At 47.1% G+C, this 19,861-nt stretch overlaps 1 protein-coding gene across 2 annotated transcripts; it reads left to right on the top strand.

Moving 5' to 3' along the window:
- The first annotated feature begins 2 nt into the window (after positions 1-2).
- On the top strand, positions 3-19,150 carry Rabepk (Rab9 effector protein with kelch motifs). Of its 2 annotated transcripts, none has more exons than XM_052182271.1 (8): positions 3-73; positions 2,619-2,677; positions 5,054-5,211; positions 7,985-8,137; positions 13,414-13,575; positions 14,417-14,566; positions 17,468-17,617; positions 18,841-19,150. In XM_052182271.1, the coding sequence occupies exons 2-8, from the start codon at positions 2,625-2,627 to the stop codon at positions 19,131-19,133; spliced, it is 1,119 nt and encodes a 372-aa protein (XP_052038231.1). In that variant the 5' UTR covers positions 3-73; positions 2,619-2,624; the 3' UTR covers positions 19,134-19,150. The 2 variants fall into 2 exon arrangements, with proteins under 2 accessions (XP_052038231.1, XP_052038232.1); XM_052182272.1 differs by lacking the exon at positions 3-73 and adding an exon at positions 80-421.
- Positions 19,151-19,861: the final 711 nt, after the last annotated feature.

The following is a 19,861-nucleotide window of genomic DNA, read 5'->3' as shown; positions in this document are numbered from 1 at the left end:
GGGGAAGGGGACGGGCTCCTAAACTCCGCCCCATGGGTGGAGCCACGTCCAGGAAGAGCCGGGGCTGCGGCAGGTAATTGGAGATCTCTGGGCCCCTCACCAGGAGGAGAGCGGATTCCCTTAAGGCAGAGGGCTTGAGCTGGCTTGAAAGGGTAGTATCCATGGTCTCCGGCCGGTCAGGTTAGGGGAAAGCAGGCAGCCATTTCTCTCTGACCCTGACTTCTTTCGCGCGGAGATGTGGCTGGCAGAGGGGACGCAAAGGAGGTGACTAGGAGAGTCCCCATCAAGCCGGCCCCTCTAAGCTCTGCCTGACCCTGTGGTCCTTAGCCTAGCCCGCTTGTGGGCCTCATCCGCCCAACTCTCCTTTAATTCCATTTCTTCATTCGCGTGCCCTTCACTGCTACTCTCTGCGGGTCCATTGGTAAGTTATCAGAATGAATCAGAAGGCCGGACATGCTACGATTTTGGAATCTAGTCTAGCTACTTTTCTGTTACTTTTATTTCGAGACAAGTCTCACTGTGTAGCTCAGGCTGGCTCCCGCCCCCCCCGCACCCCCCCCCACCCCCCGAGTTCCAGGTAGTGCACCACCATGCCTGGCTGACTACAGATTTTTAAATAGATAATTACATTCAGGGATCTTAGGGTGTAGTTCAGTTGGTAGACTGCCTGCCTATCGAGAACTTAGCGCTGGGTTTGATCTCCAGTAAGGCCTAAAAAGATATGGTGATGTTTGCTTGTAATTCCAGCTTTTGGGAGGTGGAGGCAGGAGGAACCGAAGTTGAAGGTCATCCTTGGTTACATAATGACGAGGCTAGCCTAGGGTACTTGAGACCTTGTCTCTAAATAAGTAATGAGTTTGAAAGAAAAGATAATTACATTTAGAACGACTCCAGTAATAATATGGTGGCTAAATAGATTCTGTCATATAAGGGGTCTAAGCCCAAATCCTCTGATTAAGCCTTCCTGCCCAGTGTATGAGTGTGTGATGTATATTGCTAATCCCTGAGACAGGAGCAGTAACTTGAGAGTCTGGAAAGGGCTTTACTTTTTCTTTCTTTTTCTGGGAATTGAACCCAGGGCTTTGCCTATGCTAAACAGGCATTCTACCACAGAGCCATGCCAACTCCTTGAAACTAGCTTTAACTATCCACTAGCAGTGTGCAAGTTTACAGGAAGGCAAGATAGGGGAGATTACCACTGAATGCTTGTTAATTTTATTAAGTTCCCACCGGGTGAGGCAGTGCAAATTATGGAGGTCAGGGGAGCAACAGAAAGCCCACTGTTTCGGGCAAGGCCCCAGAAAGACACAGAGTGAGATCCTGTCTGAAAATAACAGCAAAAAGATAGAGACCAGAAAGCTTGCACCAAGATGAGGCGGGGTTGGCCCTAGGTGTCCTAGAACTCACTCTGTAGACTAGGCAGGCATTGAAATAACAGAGATCATGTGCCCCTGCCTCTGCCTCACCGGTGCTGGGATTAAAGGTGTGCACCACTATGCCTGGCTCTCAAAAAAAATAGTTTAAACCCAATTTTTAAGTTAGCCTGTAAGATAACGTGTCTCATGCCATTTTCATAGTCTGATTTGTACCCTCTGCCCCATTGCATTCCTTCATACCCTGTGGGTTTTTTGTTTTGGAGGGGATTCTTGTGGGTTTTGTTTGTTTGTTTTTGTTTTTGCTTTTTTAAAACACAGTTTTTCTGGATAGTCCTGACTGTCCTGGAACTCACTCTGTAGACCAGGCTGGCCTCAAACTCAGATATCCTCCTGCCTCTGCCTCCCAAGTGCTGCGACCAAAGGTGTGTGCCACTGCCCCTTGGCTAACCTGTTTTTATCTTTAATAAAGATCTTAAGGCCTCTGACATTTTGATATATGGTCATCCCTTATGAGACTTACAGACAGAAGAAAAACACTACCTGAGAAACTTCAGTAGCTATGTTGTGTCATCCACTCAAGACAGACACTGACCTAGCATGCATAAAGCCCTGAATTATAACTTACCAATCAAGGGGGGAAAACAGTTGGATATAGTGGCTGCAATCCCAGTACTGAGGAGAATTAGGCAGGAGAACTGCCCAGAGTTGGAAGTCAGCCTAGAATACTAGAGATCTTGTTTCTGAACAAGAAAGGATTATCTCAGAAGTGTGGTAATGTTGATTCAGATTTGTCAGGCCTTTGAACTTCCGTACATTCAACCTCAGAGATTTGTTTTGTTTTGTTTTGTTTTTCTTCCTGGTTTTGGGGCTCCAACCTTTCTCATCCTGGGCAAATGCTCTGCCACCAAGCTCCTCCACAGACCAATAAGAAAGGTTCAAGGGGCCGGGTGGTGGTAGCGCATGCCTGTAATCCCAGCACTCTGGGAGGCAGAGGCAGGTGGATTTCTGAGTTCGAGGCCAGCCTGGTCTACAGAGTGAGTTCCAGGACAGCCAGGGCTATACAGAGAAGCCCTGTCTCCAAAAAAACCAAATCCAAAAAACCAAAAAAAAAAAAAAAAAAAAAAAAAAAAGAAAAGAAAGAAAGAAAGAAAGAAAGAAAGAAAGAAAGGTTCAAGGGGGCATGGTTGGATTTGTTGAATTGTGGGAAGATGTCTCAACACTACCTTCCTCTCTTCTGCACAGGGCATCATGAAGCAGCTGCCCATCTTGGAGCCTGGAGACAAGCCCAGGAAAGCTACATGGTCTGTAAGGAAGGATTCAGACACGTATAAGAACTTGAGTCTTTGTTTCATATATAGGTAGTTTACTAACACATCTGATCATCACTACAGAGAGGTAGTGATGAGACCGTGCTAATTAGACTGAAACTGTCTGGGAAGATCTTCAGAGGAAAGCTAGGGGGGCAATAATTATCAAAGAGCAGCTGTTAATTTTATTAAAATCTGTTTACCAGGAAGAATAAAGCACTGGCCATCTGGCGTCCTCAGCTCCAGCCCTTAGGTCCTCCCCTGAGCTGAGCTTTAGGGAACTGGATTGTACTGGCTCCAGTGTGCAGCGGCTGTTTGTTAGACCCTTCCTTCAGCAGCTCACCCTGGCTAACAGTGAGGATGCTGTCAAAGCTCCAGGACCCTAAGGCAAACAAAGGTCCCAATGCAGTGGTGCTGAAGGCAGAGCAAGTGATGGTGCGTGACCTGCACCGAGGGGTCCCAGAAGGGTGGAACAGGCCCCACAGGACTCCAGCTGAGCCCCCGCACCCACATCCCACAATTACCTTGCCCCACAGCCATCACACTGGCTGGAGACATGCTCTAGTGTAAAGCCCACTAGAGAGCGGTAATATAGCTTGGTTATAGAGCTCTGCTTAGCATGTATAATATCCCTAGTTCTGCCCCTCTCCTTGAACAACATGATAAAGCAGGCACCTTAAATGAGGCCCTGCATAATCTGTGTGTACCTGTCTATCCAACCTCAGATGTCTTCATTTATTTTGCTATTTGTTTTGTTGTTGAAACAGATTCTCATGTAGCCCAGGTTGGCTCCTAACTTGGAACAATCCTGGTTTCCTAGCCTCCCAGGTGCTGAGATTACAAGCATGGCCACCAAAAAAGACAAATAGAACTTTTTTATGTTAAAACTTTTCTTTGACTGTGAAAACAAACAAGAGCTATTCATGAACCCTTCAAACGGTACACAAATCCACATGTAGAACAGATCTGGACAAGAACGAGAGGTCCTGGAATCACTGACAATGATGGAGATGGGTGTCCGTAGAAACTGCCAGGACAGGTGAATCAGAAAAGCAGACAGGCTGAGGGAAAGTGAGGGAAAGGGATTCCTAGGATCCTGACAGTTCCGAGGGGGCTGGTGGGAGACAGATCAGAGAAGAAAGGAAACAGCTGTCGAGGTAAGGAAGAGGTGAGGAGAATCAGGTTCTGGAAAAGGTGAAGGAAAGTGGGAGGGTCACGAGTGCCAACATCAGAGAGGTCAAATAAGACAGGACCTGGAGGCAGGAAATGATCATATTCACCGTGTACCCTTGCACACTCCTGTAATCCCACGCTTGGGAGGTAGGGGCAGGAATATTGGGGATTTAAGGTCATCCTGGGCTACCTGGAACTCTAAGGCCAGCCTAGACTGTATGAAACCCTGTCAGAAACTAAATTTTTGTTTCTTTCCAACCAAAAAGTGTGAAATACTTTTCCCCGTTAACCATCAAAATAAATGTAGCAGTGAATGTCCTGATCCTGTCTTGCAGCCCATGAATACTAGATGTAGGTTCCTAGATTTAATTGAGGTTCCAAGCCTGGAAAGTCTTTTAGTGGATTTTTTTTTTTTTTTTTTACAATTGTGAGGCTTAATCCATGTATTGTGGAGGGAGACATCATTGGCCATCGGCCAGGGCCTTGGCATCATAGGTGTCCCTGTGAATTCAGTCATGCCCTAGCTGTGATTTACTAAGCCACTCCCTGCACGCTCCTGGGCTCTGTCTGAGTCATCGCACCCCCCTTTGAAGGTGAGGACTATGGTAACCCTCGCTTTATGTCAGAGAAAACCAAGGTTTGGAATGCTGAGGTGACTCCCAAGTGCCTCCCATCTAGAGAGCACTGTAGCTCACACTTGAACCAGGTCTGTCTGAACCCACAGACCATGATGGTAACACCCTGGCGGTGCCGAAGCACACCAGTGGACACGCCTGCGTGTCATTCCCCCGTCTACCTCAGAGACCCATGTGAGTTAAAAGTCCAGACAAAATTGAAGAGCCAGAGACTGAGAGAAGGGAAGATGGCGCTTCGCTACATACAACTCGGATTGCAGGCCAGAGTCAGTGAGACAGCGCAGCGGGTGAAGGCACTGGCCCAGCAAGCCTGCTGATGTGGCCTCAATCTCTGGAACCCAGAGAAACGTGGAAGGAGAGAACCAGTTCTAGAGTTTTTCTCTGAGATCCACGCATGCACTGTGGCAGGCGTGCTGAGTATGCTCACATAGAATAGTGATTAAATCTGAAATTTACCCACACGCATGGGTACGTGTGCCAGACCTTTCCTCCTGGCAGCTGTTTTGTGAGGAATGGGAGAGTGGTCCCCCACGGGCCTCCTGAACGTGTCTTCCTTTGGCAGGTACACTTTGGCTTGCCCTGGAGACAGGCCCTGCCCTCGAGTTGGCCACAGCTGCTCATATTTCCCCCCAGTTGGCGAGGCCGAGAGCGGGAAGGTCTTCATTGTCGGAGGAGCGAATCCAAACCAAAGCTTCTCAGATGTACACACCATGGATTTGGGTAAGATCAGTGCTGCAGAACATTCCTGAAAACACCAGCTCTGCTGCGGATAGTGGTGCGCATCTTGTGAATTCTATCACTGGGGAGGCTGAGGCATGACTCCCCTGGGAGTCTGAAGCTAGCCTGGTCTACATAACAAGTTCCAGGCCAGGGAAACAGACCCTGAACAACAGCAACAATAATAATGCCTCTGAACAATAATAATAAGAACAACAACAACCATAAAATAATGTCTTAGTTTGGGTTTTATAGCTGTGACCAAGGCATCTCTCTCTCTCTCTCTCTCTCTCTCTCTCTCTCTCTCTCTCTCTCTCTCTCTCTCTCTTTTATGGGGGGGGGTGGTTTTTTCGAGACAGGGTTTCTCTGTGTAGCCCTGGCTGTCCTGGAACTCACCCTGTAGACCAGGCTGACCTCGAACTCAGAAATCCGCCTACCTCTGCCTCCCAGAGTGCTGGGATTACAGGCGTGCGCCACCACCGCCCGGCTAAGGCATCTCTTATAATGGACAACATTTAATTGGAGCTGACCTACAGCTTCAGTGTGTCTGTCCATTGTCATCAAGGCAGGAAGCACAGCAGCATCCGGGCAGGCCTGGCATAGGAGAAGCTGAGAGTTCCACATCTCATCCAAAGGCAGCCAGGAGGGGACACCCTTCATCATTGGGCGGAGCTTGAGCACTCAGAGCCCGCCTACACAGTGACACACTTCCTCCAACAGGCCACACCTCCTAATAGTGCTGCTTCCCATGGGCCAAGCATGTTCAAACCACCACAGTCTGCATTGAGCCCTGGCAATCCTGAAATTAAACTGTTAATATGTAAACAGTTAGAAAGAGTCATTTCTCCTGTTCACATTCTAATGAATCAAGTCCTGGCTTTATGTGTCTCCCGCTGTGTTTGCTCCGTTCTGTCCTCACCACAGTCCCCACCACTGCTGTCTTTCTGCTAGCCCTGCATCATTCTCACTCGAGTCTCCTCGCCTCCGTGTCAGCTCACTGCAGAATGCACGCTCCATACCTGGGCAGAAAGGGTTGCTCTTTGGTTTGGACAGGGGTGTTTTTTAATTTTGAAGCCATCTCATGTGGCTCAGGCTGGACTTGAACTCACTGTGAGACTGACAGCTTGACCTTGAACTTCTGATTCTCCTGCCTTTACCTTGCCTTCCAAGTGTGTATCCGAGCCCCTTCACCGGTCTGTACGATTCGGCTGACCAGACCCTGGCCTTGTGGCCGTGTGTGTGTGTGTGTGTGTGTGTGTGTGTGTGTGGCCAGTGCTCCACCAGCTGAGCTGAGCTACATCCCTATCACTTGTTCCCTCCAAGCCATTGCTCATGCAGTCCCCTCTGCGTGAGAAGCACCTCTCCTGCTTTGTCATCTCTCTGTGGTCCCTGATTCAGTGTCCCTTCTGTCTGGAAGCTAGCACTCCATCTCTAGACTGGTTTGGATACCATATTCTTCCATATCCATAGTGTCATATACGCTCCCATTTCCTCCGTCCAAGCTCTTAGCGCATGCGATTACCTCCTGTACTTCCCACAAGAGCCTTGGAGACAGAGTGAGGCTGTTTTGCTCACAGTTGTATCCCCAGCCACTGCTAGAGCATATAGCCAGAGCAGGCACTTTGTATTTAGATGGATGGATGGATGGATGGATGGATGGATGGATGGATGGATGGATGAGTAGAGCTACGAACAAACTATTACAATATGCTATATTGCTATACGTAAGGCAGAAGTTGAAAATTGGTGACCACATGTAAGTTTGGCCATGAAATATTTCTGTTATATACATGTAAATATATATATGAATGTTTATATATTAATAATATATAATGACAATTTTCAGAGGTCCAACATCAATAGACCTGGAGTGTCACCTCCTGAGGAGGTTCCCACCCAGAGTCACCACAGTCTCTCATTTATACCGTCCAGACACTTGAATCTCTAGTCCCAGCAGGAGGCAAACAAAGATACCTTGACTCTTCAGACCTCAAGGAGCTGACCTTCCAGCTCAGTTATATCATGTCTGCCTGTCTGTCTGTCTGTCTGTTACAGCATCTTCCTGTGCAGTTCATTCTAGCCTAGAATTCTCTGTGTAGCCCAGGCTTCACACTCACAGTCCTTCTGCCTCCACTTTCCACATCCTGGGATCCTGGACTTGTGCTGCCAGGACAGCTTCAATCACAGCCATATTGCAGTTATCCAGTGCCACAGCGACCTTGGCAAGGCCACCTGGACGCGGTATCCTATTAGACAGAGGTGCTAACCGGCTTCATTTACACTTGTGAGGAGCTAGCAGCCTGATGCCTGTAAGGACCTGTATTCATGACTTGCTAACTAAAAGAATTAGTTGGCTTTGGCATTGTCACTCTAATTGCCCAGAGATTCATTGGGGGGGGAGGGAGGGAGATAGATTTCATAGAATCCAGGAGTGTTCTGCAGAATCTAAAGACAAAAAGTAATAGCCCAGGCTGATGAGAGTGGAAACCGTATCCAAACGGCCTGTGTCAGTCAGGCCCCATTAGTTACAAGTAGAAAGTTAGTGACAGACATATGCCATTGGACTCTGTATGGGGAAGAAGAGAAAGAGTTTCCATGAAAGAGGTTCAGGGGCCAGGTAGCCCGCCTGCAAGCATGCACGGGATACCAATCAGAGTTTGATCCTGCTTCCTTTATGCTTGGCCGCTTAGGATTTCCCCGTTCCCCCTGCCCTTGTAATCCAAGCAGAATCAGCAGCTGACAGCCCTAACCTAAGGACCGGGTAAATGTTTTCTAGGGACACACCAGTGGGACATGGCCACCAGGGAGGGCCTCTTGCCTCGGTATGAGCATGCCAGCTTCCGTCCCGCCTGCTCTCCTCACAGCATCTGGGTGTTTGGAGGTGCTGACCAGTCAGGAAATCGAAATTGTCTACAAGTCATGAGTCCTGGTGAGTAGACACAGGTTACTTTCTTTTTTATCATTGTGATGGTTTGAATATGCTTGGCCCAGGGAGTGGCAGTATTAATTAGGAGGTGTGGCCTTGTTGGAGTGTGTGTGTCTGTGGGTGTGGGCTTTAAGACCCTCATCCGAGCTGCCTGGAAGCCAGTCTTCTCCTAGCAGCCTTCAGATGAAGATGTAGAACTCTCAGCTCCCCCTGCACCATGCCTGCCTGGACGCTGGCATGCTCCCACCTGGATGATAATGGATTGAACCTCTGAACCTGGAAGCTGGCCTCAGTTAAATGTTGTCCTTCTAAGGTCATGGTGTCTGCTCACAGCAGTAAAACCCTAACTAAGACAGTCAGATGCTGTGAATGCAGTTATGTTATAGTAAAACCCTAACTAAGACAGTCATACACTGTGAATGCAGTTATGTTATAGTAAAACCCTAACTAAGACAGTCATACGCTGTGAATGCAGTTATGTTATAGTACATTGAATTGCTGTTGCCCCAATTAACCTATTTTACTTTGCTGACCTCATAGAAATAGGAATTTTTGGATTTTTTTATTTGTGTGGCTGTGTGTGCATGAGCGAGCGATCATATACATCCTGTGGTGTCCACATGGAAGCTAGAAGATGACTTGTGGAAATCAGTTCTCTCTTTTTACCATGTGGGGCCCAGTGATCAGGCTCACCTGGGTCGCTCAGGATCCATGACCTGCTCCCTGGAGGTGGAATTATAGGAGTGTTTCCTGTCTGACAGGACTGCATTGTCTTTTGTGTCGAGTATTAAATTTCTTTGTAGTGTTTGAGTGTTTGTAATCTACCGTGCCCTCCCTCTCTGGAATGTAAATGCTTTTTTAAAAACAACATACTTAGTTTTTGTATTTTATGTATATGAATGTTTTGCCCACATGTATGTCTGTGTCCCAGGTACATGGAGTACCCAAGGATGCCAGAAGAGGGAATCAGATCCCCCAGACCTGGAGTTACATACAATTGTGAGCCACCGTGTAGGTGCTGGGAACCGAAGCCTATCCTGTGGAAGAGCAGCTCTCTCTCTCCCTCTCTCTCCCTCTCCCCCTCTCTCTCCCCCTCCCTCTCCCCCTCCCTCCCTCTCTCTCCCCCTTTCTCTCTCTCTGTCTCTCTGTCTCTCTGTCTGTCTCTCTCTCTCTCTCCCTTTCTCTCTCTCTCCCTCTCTGACACTAGCTGTCCTAGACAGCTCACTCTGTAGACTAAGCTAACCTTGAACTCAAACTCACAGAAATCCACCTGCCTCTGCCTCCCTCTGTACTGGGATTACAAACAAACACCACCACTGCTCTCTTTTCTGTTGTTGTTCTGTCTCTTTGTCTGTCTGTCTGTTTGTTTGTTTTTGAGTCTGAGTCTCACTATGTAGCCCTGGCTAGCTGGCCTAGAACTCTTTATGTAGATCAGGGTGGCCTCGAACTCTCAGAGATCCACCTGCCTCTGCTCCTGAGTGCTGGGGGTAAGGCAAACATCACCACCATGGCTATTATGTAAATGCTTTGAGGATAAGGTTTTGATCACTGTTTGTAGAGTCCAGATTACAATCAGATACGAGGTAGACACTGCCCTGACATCCTGGCCTATGCTGAAGCCATTTTATCCTGCACCATCATAGAGTATGATCATTATGCTGGGTCTGGTAGTACAGGCCTGGTATCCCTGTTACCTGGGAGGCTGACGGGGAAGAACCACAAGTTCAAGGCCATTCTGGGCTAGCGTTTGATGACTGACATTTCGAATCAGGCCGGTAGAGTGCTTGCCTGGTGGGTAGGAATCTCTAAATTTGGATTCCCAGAACTTGGGGGAGAACTAGTTCACACGAGTCTGTGCTTTGCCACGCGCTATCCATGAGCTTGAGCCAAGCCTCTCAATGCCTCAGGTTTTCTTTCCTGCCACATCGGGCTATCAATCCCTCCCTTGTGACTTTGCTAAGGATTTCTTTTATATGTATATATTATTTATTTAATGTATGTGAGTACACTGTAGCTGTCTTCAGACACACCAGAAGAGGGCATCAGATTCCATTACAGATGGTTGTGAGCCACCATGTGGTTGCTGGGAATTGAACTCAGGACCTCTGGAAAAGCAGTCAGTGCTCTTAACCACTGAGCCATCTCTCCAGCCCCTGTTAAGGATTTCAATTAAGACCTAACACTTACTCTCTGGTATTGATCCAGACAGAATTTAGAAAGTGGAAATCAGTTCAGGAAGTCCACCTTTAAAAAGGTGGCTGAAAGATATGGGGAATGTTGGGAGACCTGGAGAAGGGTTCCTCACTGTTCTGCCCAGGGCTATCCTGGAACCAAGATCCTCCTGTCTCAGCTTCCTAAATGTTAAGTTCACCAGAGCACACTGGGCCCAGTCCTTTCGGTATCTGGGGAATGCCATTTATTTAAAAACAGAAATCTCCAGTGGTGCACACCTGTATTTTCAGTGTTCTGAAGGCAGAGGCAGGCAGATCTCTATGAATTTGAGGCCAGCCTGGCCAGGCAGGGCTATGTAGTGAAACCCCATCTCAATACCAAACAACAGAAACAGACCAGTGAAGCCCGGGAAAGCTTCTGTCAGGAAAGCTGATTGTCCGCACTGTTCATTTGTCTTGTCTCACTGATAGAGGCTCGCTAGAGTGTCAAGGCTCTCTCTCCCTGCCTCATTCCACACTTACAAGTTTGAGCCACAGACTTTCAGTTCCTGCGATCCAAGCCCTGCCCGAGATCTGCGGCTCCAGAAAGATTTCCTTTTGCTTTGATGGAGTCTGAGGCCCATTCTGAGTGTACGTTCCTGTTTGGTCCCCACGTGCATTGCATATGTCTTGTGTAGTATTTTGTCTGTTGAATCAAAAGCCTTTACAAAAGGCACAGAGTTTTTGTAAATGGGAAATAATACTTGGTTTGGTGGAACTCTGACAGATATGGCTTCAAAATCCTCTCCTCCCCTCCCCTCCCCTCCCCTCCCCTCCTCTCCCCTCCCCTCCCCTCCCCTCCCCTCTCCTCTCCTCTCCTCTCCTCTCCAGAAAGCCTGTTAAAATGTCTGACCTTCCATTCATCTCTCAGGGGTCAGTGGGAACCATGGAGGAGCAGGGCTTGGGGCAACCGACCTACGTGAGGAAGATGCTGTGTATGCATCTGCTCCTATAACATTCAAGTTTTAGTTTGAAAAGAAAGAAACTTCGGTATGCCCGTCATGTAGTAGCTTTTGTTTTCAAGACAGACTGGTAGAAAATGCACAGGCCATGATATTATTACAACTGTTCAAACCTGGCCTGGAGAACTGCTCTGACAGAGAGCCCAGGTTTGATTTCCAGCCCACACAGAGGCTCGCAGCTGTTGGAATTCCATTCCAAGGGGTCTACCACGCTCCCTCTTCTGGCCTCAGCGAGCAACAGGCACCCATATGGTGACACATAGATCCAGACAGAACACTCACATGTACAAGTTTAAACAAACAAACAAACAAACAAACAAACAAACAATAAAGGGGGCTGGAGAGATAGTTCAGTGGTTAAGAGCACTGACTGCTCTTCCAGAGGTCCTGAGTTCAATTCCCAGCAACCCCATGGTGGCTCACAACCATCTGTAATGGGATCTAATGCCCTCTTCTGGTGTGTCTGAATACTGCTATAGTGTACCCACATACATAAAATAAATACATAAGTCTTTTTTTTTTTTTTTTAATTTGGTTTTTTTCGAGACAGGGTTTCTCTGTGTAGCCCTGGCTGTCCTGGAACTCACTCTGTAGACCAGGCTGGCCTCTAACTCAGAAATCCGCCTGCCTCTGCCTCCCAAGTGCTGGGATTACAGGCGTGCGCCACCACCGACCGGCTTTTTTTTTTTAATAAGTCTTTTTTTTTTTAAAGATTTGTTTATTTATTATGTAGACAGCAGTCGCCTGCATGTATGCCTGAAGATTTGAAGAGGACACCAGATATCATTACAGATGGTTTTGAGCCACCATGTGGTTGCTGGTAATTGAACTCAGGAACTCTGGAAAGAGCAGCCAGTGCTCTTAACTACTGAGCCATCTCTCCAGCCCTAATAAGTCTTTAAAAAAAATATTTTTTTAATGTTTTTAAAGGCTGGAGAGGCCAGGCGGTGGTGGCACATGCCTGTAATCCCAGCACTCTGGGAGGCAGAGGCAGGCGGATTTCTGAGTTCGAGGCCTGGTCTACAGAGTGAGTTCCAGGACAGCCAGGGCTATACAGAGAAACCCTGTCTCGGAAAAAAAAAAAAAGGCTGGAGATATGGCTCAGCAGTTAAGAGCACTAGCTGCTTTCCAGAGGCCTGAGTTCAAGTCCCAGCACCTACAGAGCAGGTCATAACTGTCCATAACTCCAGTTTCAAGGGAATCTAACACCCTCCTAACACCCTCATATAGATATACATGCAGGCAGAACATCAATGTACATACAAAATAAAAATAAACTTTTTAAAAATGTGTTTAAAGCCTGACAGCCATTTGCTAACCATACTGTTAAGCAAGTAACAATCTGGCTTGGCTTCAGTTCCAATCTGAGAAGGAGAAATTGACATTTATTTATCCTTTGTCATGCAGTTGTGTTATTATTAGTACCTCTAAAATTGCAGTAAGATTGTTTAGTATATTTTAGTGTGTGTGTATGTGTGTGTGTATATGTATGTGTGTGTATATATATATATATATATGTGCTTTATTTGCATGTATGCCTACATAGCAGAAGAGGGCATCAGATCCCATTACAGATGCTTGTGAGTCACCATGTGATTGCTGGAAATTGAACCCAGAACCTCTGGGAGAGGAGCCAGTGCTCTTAACCACTGAGCCATCTCTCCAGCCGCATCTACTTTCTTTCAATGGCCACATTTTCTAGGAAGTTTGGCCCATTTGGACTCTAGTATCCAGTGGGAATGGACTTGGACTGATTTCTGAAAGCAGAGTTGTTGGCACAGTGGATAAGTGCTCAGACATGCTCCTGACCTCACTCCTGATTCAGCCTGTGGCTCCTTAGCTTTGGGAATTCGATGTCTGGACAACCTCTAATATCATCCTGTTCTTGCTTGGCATTGGGGAGTATGACATCCCTGCCTAAAGCTGTGCTGTGCTGTGCTGCTGTGCTGCACTGTGCTGTGGAGGTCCGGGTCTGCAGAAGTGGATCAGTAGGAGACTGTAAGCCCAGCAGGCCCAGGGTACAGATCCCTAGCTCCTCAGAAAACAAGGAGTAAGGGCAGAGTCCTCAGCCTAGGTCTTTTAAGTGCTTCTTTTCTCTCTGGACTAGAAGCCAGGACGTGGAGCACACCAGAAGTGACCGGCTGCCCTCCATCCCCAAGAACATTCCACACATCATCCGCAGCTATTGGAAACCAACTATACGTCTTCGGGGGAGGAGAGAGAGGTGCCCAGCCCGTGCAGGATGTGAAGCTGCATGTATTTGACGCAAGTATGGGCTGGGGACACAGTGATCTCGGGGCAACTTACCTGGCCAGGGCCACCTCAGCTTCACTTACCTCTCAAACAGGAAACAGTGTCTTAAGATTTTGCACTAAGTAGAGCACTTGCCTAACATGCACTAAATTCTGCGCACAAATAGTCCCTAGCGCCACACAAACCAAGTGCAATGGCGGATATGTGATGTAATCCCAGCAGCCGAGAGATCAGGCCCAGCCTAGAACACATGGAACCTGGCTCAAAAAAAGCCAAGCTGGGTGTATGGGAACATGTCTTTAATCCCAGCACTACAAGGCAGATCTCTTTGCATTTGAGGTCAGCCTAGTCTTCTAGGCTAGCCATGACTATCTAATGAGACCCTGTCTCAAAAACCAATGATAAAAAGGTGGTGACTCTTGGTTGGGTGTGGCACGGAGGTAAAGTATGCACTCAGTATGTACAGCACCCTGGGTTTGATTTCCTGTACCTCTCAAAAACAAACAACAACAAAAGAAAGAAAAAGAAGCAACAGCTCTGAAAGCTTTTCATAGAAGAAGCACACACGCTTGGTTTAACTTTGAGGCCCTTCTTGTTTGAAGCTTAAGGGAATATCATTTTCAGTCCAAAGCAAGAAATGGCTTCCTAATGGCCAGACTGCAAGTCAGCATGCTGGCCTGTTGGCTTTGCAGTCTGCAGCCCTGGAAGTATCCACGTAGAGGCTATATGGTGGGATTGAGGCCTACTGCTGGTAACCTGGGGAGAAGGGCTCCGAGGTCACGTCCTTCTTGGGGTACCATGCCCTGGGAGGTGCTGAAGAGGCAGGCCATCCTGTGTTAATGGCTTTACCTTTGCAGATACTCTGACGTGGTCTCAGCCAGAGACACATGGAAGTCCTCCATCTCCCCGGCATGGTCATGTGATGGTGGCAGCAGGCACAAAACTCTTCATCCATGGAGGATTGGCAGGGGACAAGTTCTTTGATGATCTCCATTGCATTGATGTAGGTAAGTCTGTTAGAGGGCCAGAGGCCTTATATATTCAGTGGTTTTCTTTTTTTTTTGGTTTTTTGGAGACCGGTTTCTCAGTGTAGCCCTGGCTGTCCTAGAACTCACTCTGGGGACCAGGCTGGCCTCGAACTCAGAAATCTGCCTGCCTCTGCCTCCCAAGTGCTAGAATTACACTGACGCACTGTTCCTTTCCAAAGTTCCTACACTTTGTAGTCCCAGCTAGAACCCTGTCAGGCCTTGGCTCTTGCTGCATGTCTGGTGTAGATAACAGAGATGGATGACCAGAACTGCATGTTTGCAGGGCTTCATGGTCAAAACCCCAGGAAAAAGAAAGCCAGAGAGGACCTGAGGACTATCTTCTGAGCCTTTCTGACTGTTAGCTCCATTGAGGGCGGGAGTTGTCTTTCCTTTGTCTGTACATTTCCAGCATAAGTGCAGTCAGCCAGATAGTGGGTAAGTGTTTATCTGCTCATGAGCAGATGGACGAATGCACGAGCAAAGCCTGCCTTACTCCAGACTACAGGGCAAAGGGATGAGAGGCTCAAGGCACAAGAACGCCTCTGCAGAATATGCAAATCCTGTCAAAGCACTGGGTCCTCAGAAGCAGGCTCACTAGCTGGAATTTCTTCATTGACTACTAGGTTTTCTCTTCCTTCCTTCCTTTGTTCATATATATATATATGTAAAAAATGTATTTCTAAGATGGTGTGTCTCTTTGTAGGCCTGGCTGTCCCGGAACTTGCTTTGTAGACCAAGTTGGCTTTGAACTCATAGCAATCCACCTGCCTCTGCCTCCTGAGTTCTGGGATTAAAGGTGCCCTACTTTTTGTCTTGTTTTGCTTTCAAGCTGTGTAGCCCAACCTCACAATCAGTCCTCCTTCAGACTGCCGAGTTCAGGGACTAGAGACGTGTGCACTTGTGCAATTTCAAATAGGCTAGTATTTGTTCTTGATGTCTTGAGACAAGGTCTCTGTAGCTCTGGCTGTCCTGAATTCACTATGTAGACCAAACAGGCCTCAAACTCACAGAGATCCACCTGCTTCAGTGTCTGAGTGCAGTGATTAAAGGTGTATACCATCATGCTTGGCTGATAATTGTTTGTGACTCCATTTTTCTGTGATGAAGAATACCTCCTAGCTATTGCTTTATTCCTTCTCAAATAATATTTTAATCTAAAGTCCAGTGGTATATTATCTCATTTAAGTGCTCCTTTGAAAAGATGCAAAGTTAGGGTTGGCAGCATCAGGCATATCTCTGTAAGTCCAAGGCCAGCCTGGTCTACAGAACAAGTTCTAGGACAGCCAGAACTATATAGAGAAAAACCAAACAACTAAAATAAGACAGTGTTGGGAATGAGCATTGGATCAACAAGTCACATTGTAGAGGACACAAGCTCCGCAGCCTTAGTGTGCCCAGCCGCTGCCCCTTACCAGCAAGGCCCCATCCTTCAGTCATCCTGTGCGCTCATCCACAAGAAGGGCTGTAGATCCACAGGATAGCAAGTCAGAGGGCTGAGCAAGACTTTGCACTCACGCAGTTGCCTTGGAGGAACTGGAGAGATGGGTTGGCATCTTCCAGAGGCCCTGGGTTTAATTCCTAGCACCCACATGGCAGCTCACAGCCACTGTAATTTTAGTCCAATAGAATGAAGTACTTTCTTCTGGTCTTCATAGGCACCATGCACAAATGTGGTCCATAGACAGACATCCAAGTGAAACACATATGCATAAAATAAAAGTGAATCTTTTGGGGCTGGAGAGATGGCTTAGTGGTTAAGAGCACTGACTGCTCTTCCGAAGGTCCTGAGTTCAAATTCCAGCAACCACACAGTGGCTCCCAACCATCTGTAATGAAATCTGATGCCCTCTTTTGGTGTGTCTGAAGATAGCTATAGTGTACTTACATATAATAATAAATAAATTTTCAATAAAATGAATCTTTCTTTTCTTTCTTTTTGTTGTTGTTGTTTTGTTTTGTTTTCCTAGACAGTTTCTCTGTGTAGCCCTGGCTGTCCTGAACTCATTCTGTAGACCAGGCTGGTCTTGAACTCAGAAAACCACCTGCTTCTACCTTTAGAGTGCTAGGATTAAAGATGTATGCCACTACTATCTGGCTAAAAAAATTAAATCTTTTAAAAATGTATTTAAAACATGCAGACATATGAGCATGTGTGCCTGCATATTTGTGTATGCACGTATGCATGCATACGCATGCACACACACACACACACATACATCCCTTACCTATCTGGGCAGTTAACAGTGAACAATTAAAGATTACAGTCACTATTAAAATTTTTTAATTTCTCAGCATGCTCCAAAGAGCATCAGAATCCCACAAGAGGCTTTTTAAAACTATAGGTTCCTTGCTGCAGATTTGAGAATAATTCAAGGCACCCTCCCTTAAAAACAGTTCTGCATATTGAACCTTTCTCTGTTACCTCTTCCTGTGACCCAGGCTTAGTGTTGATTATTTTTGATCCCAGAGTTCAGCTTAAGACCAGCCTGCTTTACACAGGGTATTCCAGACCAGAGCTACATAACTTTGTCTCAACACACACACACACACACACACACACACAACACACACACGTACACACAGGCATACACACACACTCTCTCACACTCACACACACACACTCTCTCACACACTCACACGCAGGCACACACACACACAGGCATACACACACACACTCTCATACTCACACACACACTCTCTCACACACTCACATGCAGGCACACACACAGGCATACACACACACTCTCTCACACACTCAGACGCAGGAACACACACACACACACACTCCCTATGGCTGACCCTCAGCAATCACTTTGCAAACTGCAGCAGATAATTTGAATTCCAATTTTAGCTCATGTGCAAAACTCTCTCTTGTGACAGGTGACATGAGCTGGCAGAAGCTTGGTCCCACCGGGGCTGCTCCAGTTGGCTGTGCTGCCCACGCTGCTGTCGCTGTGGGACACCATGTGTATATGTTTGGAGGAATGACAGCCACTGGAGCACTGAACATGATGTACAAGTATCACACAGGTGAGCAAGAGTCACTCCTGGTCGATTTTCTTTCTTTTAAAAAACATTGTGCCCTTTCCTTTTCTTCTTTAATTTTTTTTTAAGATTTATTTATTGTATGTATGTGAGTACACAGTCACTATCTTCAGACAGACCAGAAGAGAGCATGAGATCCCATTACAGATGGTTGTGAGCCACTGTGTAGTTGCTGGGAATTGAACTCAGGTCCTCTGGAAGAGCAGTCAGTGCTCTTTACCACCAAGCCATCTCTCCAGCCCCAACTCCTGGTCTTTAAAACAAACATCCTTTGATAAGTGATGCAGGCATTTTCTAGTTTGGTGCCTTCATGTCTAAATCCAAAGGAAGTGGCTGGGGAAGTGCCTCAGCAGGTAACAGTGCATTCCGTGCAAACATGAGGACCTAAATTAGAATCCCCAGCATCCGAATAAAAACTAGCCATGGCCGTGTGCACCTGTAACCCCAGCACTGTGGAGCTCTGACAGGCAGATCGCCAGGGCTCGTTGACTGGCCAGCCCACCTGAAACTGCAGTTTCTGGTTCAGTGAGAGACCCCGTCTCAAAGGAAAATAGGACAGATGTGGACAGAGGACCACATTTACAGTCCCACTCACTCTACTCCCCTGAAACACACACACACACACACACATACACACCATGCACACACATGAACTCATACACATGCACACACATACACACATGCACTAATTAAATCCAAAAGAATATACAAGAAGCAAGGTATGGTGGTGCATGTTTGAAATTCCAGTAATTGGGAGGCTGAGACAGGAGGATTTCTGAGAGTTAAAGGCCAGCCTGGTCTATTTATTAAGTTTCAGGACAGTTTGGGCTACAGAATAATCACCTTTCTGTCTTAGACCTGGAGAGGTGGCTAAAGAATAGTTGCTTGCTGCTCTTGCAGCTGCCTGGAGTCCAGTTACCAGCACCCACAGAGCAGGTAACCACTTCCTGAAACTCTAGTTCTTGGGGGTCCAAAGACAACTTCTGGCCTCCCTGGGCACCAGGCATGCAAGTGGTATAGACATGCAGGCCGAACCCCCATGTATATCCTCCTGCTTGTGAATCCTGAGTGCTGGGACTACAGGCGTGCACTGTCAGACCCAACCTGTTTTTCCCTTTATTTCCTCTTTGTGGCTTAACTGATGCAGAACCTCACTGAATACCTGTGGGATGATGTCTTAACAGGAGCCTCTGTTTTGTCTCACTCAGAAAAGCAGCACTGGACCATACTTCAGTTTGACACTTCCCTCCCCCCTGGACGACTGGACCACTCCATGTGTGTCATCCCATGGCCAGTGACGGCTACCTCTGAGAGCGAGGACTCAGATTCTGTCATTCTAACCCTCCAAGCTGAGAAAGGGGATGCTGCTGAGAAAGCAGAGACCCCGAGTGGAGGGTCCCACGAGGAGAGTCCGACTACCGTGTTGCTCTGTTTTGTGTTCGGTGGGATGAATACAGAAGGGGAGATCTATGACGACTGTCTCGTGACTGTAGTGGACTAATAAAACCCATAGTTTCATTACTTGTTACTTTTTACAAAAGTGAAAACTGCCGAGTTACACTGCCAAGTACTTTCTGCACAATTTATTCTCTCAACCCAGAGATGCACACCAGGCTTAGTAGCGCACACCTTTAATCCCAGCACTTGGGAGGCAGAGGCGGGTGAATATGAGTTGGAGGCCAGCCTGGTCTACATAGTGAGTTCCAGGACAACCAGAAAAAAGGGTTACATAGTGAAACCCTGTCTTGAAAAACCAAAAGTGAAATGCATATCCATCTTACACTTAATCAACCTTTGTAACCGGATATAGCTCAGTGGAAACAATTCCACTATAGTTTTACCAGCAATAAAAGGGCTAGATACCCAAGCTAGGTATCGTAGTAGACATTTATGAGTTAGAATCTCTTTTTAATATGCATTAGCTAATCACTAGAAAAAAGTGCAGGCAAGAGGCTGGAGAGATGGCTCAGCAGTTCAGAGCTCTTGTTCTTCCCCTTTCTGCGATCCTGGAGAACTTGGGGACTGAGAACTTCCACAGCTCTGTGAAGCCACAGATTCTGTCTGTGTTTGGTGATATTGTTCTTGCCATTGGTGGAACGTTTAAAAAATACTTAGAGGTTGTCTTGAATCCTCTGCAGCAGGCCTCCCAAGGCCAGGTGGACAAGTCAGACTTGGACATGGTGGGTGATCTGAATGAGCTGAGAGAGAGCTGCTTGGGAGCTTATGCAG

The sequence above is a fragment of the Apodemus sylvaticus genome, chromosome 5, assembly GCF_947179515.1.
Source record: "Apodemus sylvaticus chromosome 5, mApoSyl1.1, whole genome shotgun sequence".
Taxonomy (NCBI): domain Eukaryota; kingdom Metazoa; phylum Chordata; class Mammalia; order Rodentia; family Muridae; genus Apodemus; species Apodemus sylvaticus.
This window is presented reverse-complemented; position numbering and strand designations above follow the sequence as displayed.

Bases quoted from the DNA above. Each gene is read 5' to 3' on its own strand.
- Rabepk (XM_052182271.1), top strand. From the start codon at position 2,625: ATGAAGCAGCTGCCCATCTTGGAGCCTGGAGACAAGCCCAGGAAAGCT. The intron at 2,678-5,053 runs GTCTGTAAGGAA...TTCCTTTGGCAG, and splicing joins AAGCCCAGGAAAGCTACATG to GTACACTTTGGCTTGCCCTG. The intron at 17,618-18,840 runs GTGAGCAAGAGT...TGTCTCACTCAG, and splicing joins GATGTACAAGTATCACACAG to AAAAGCAGCACTGGACCATA.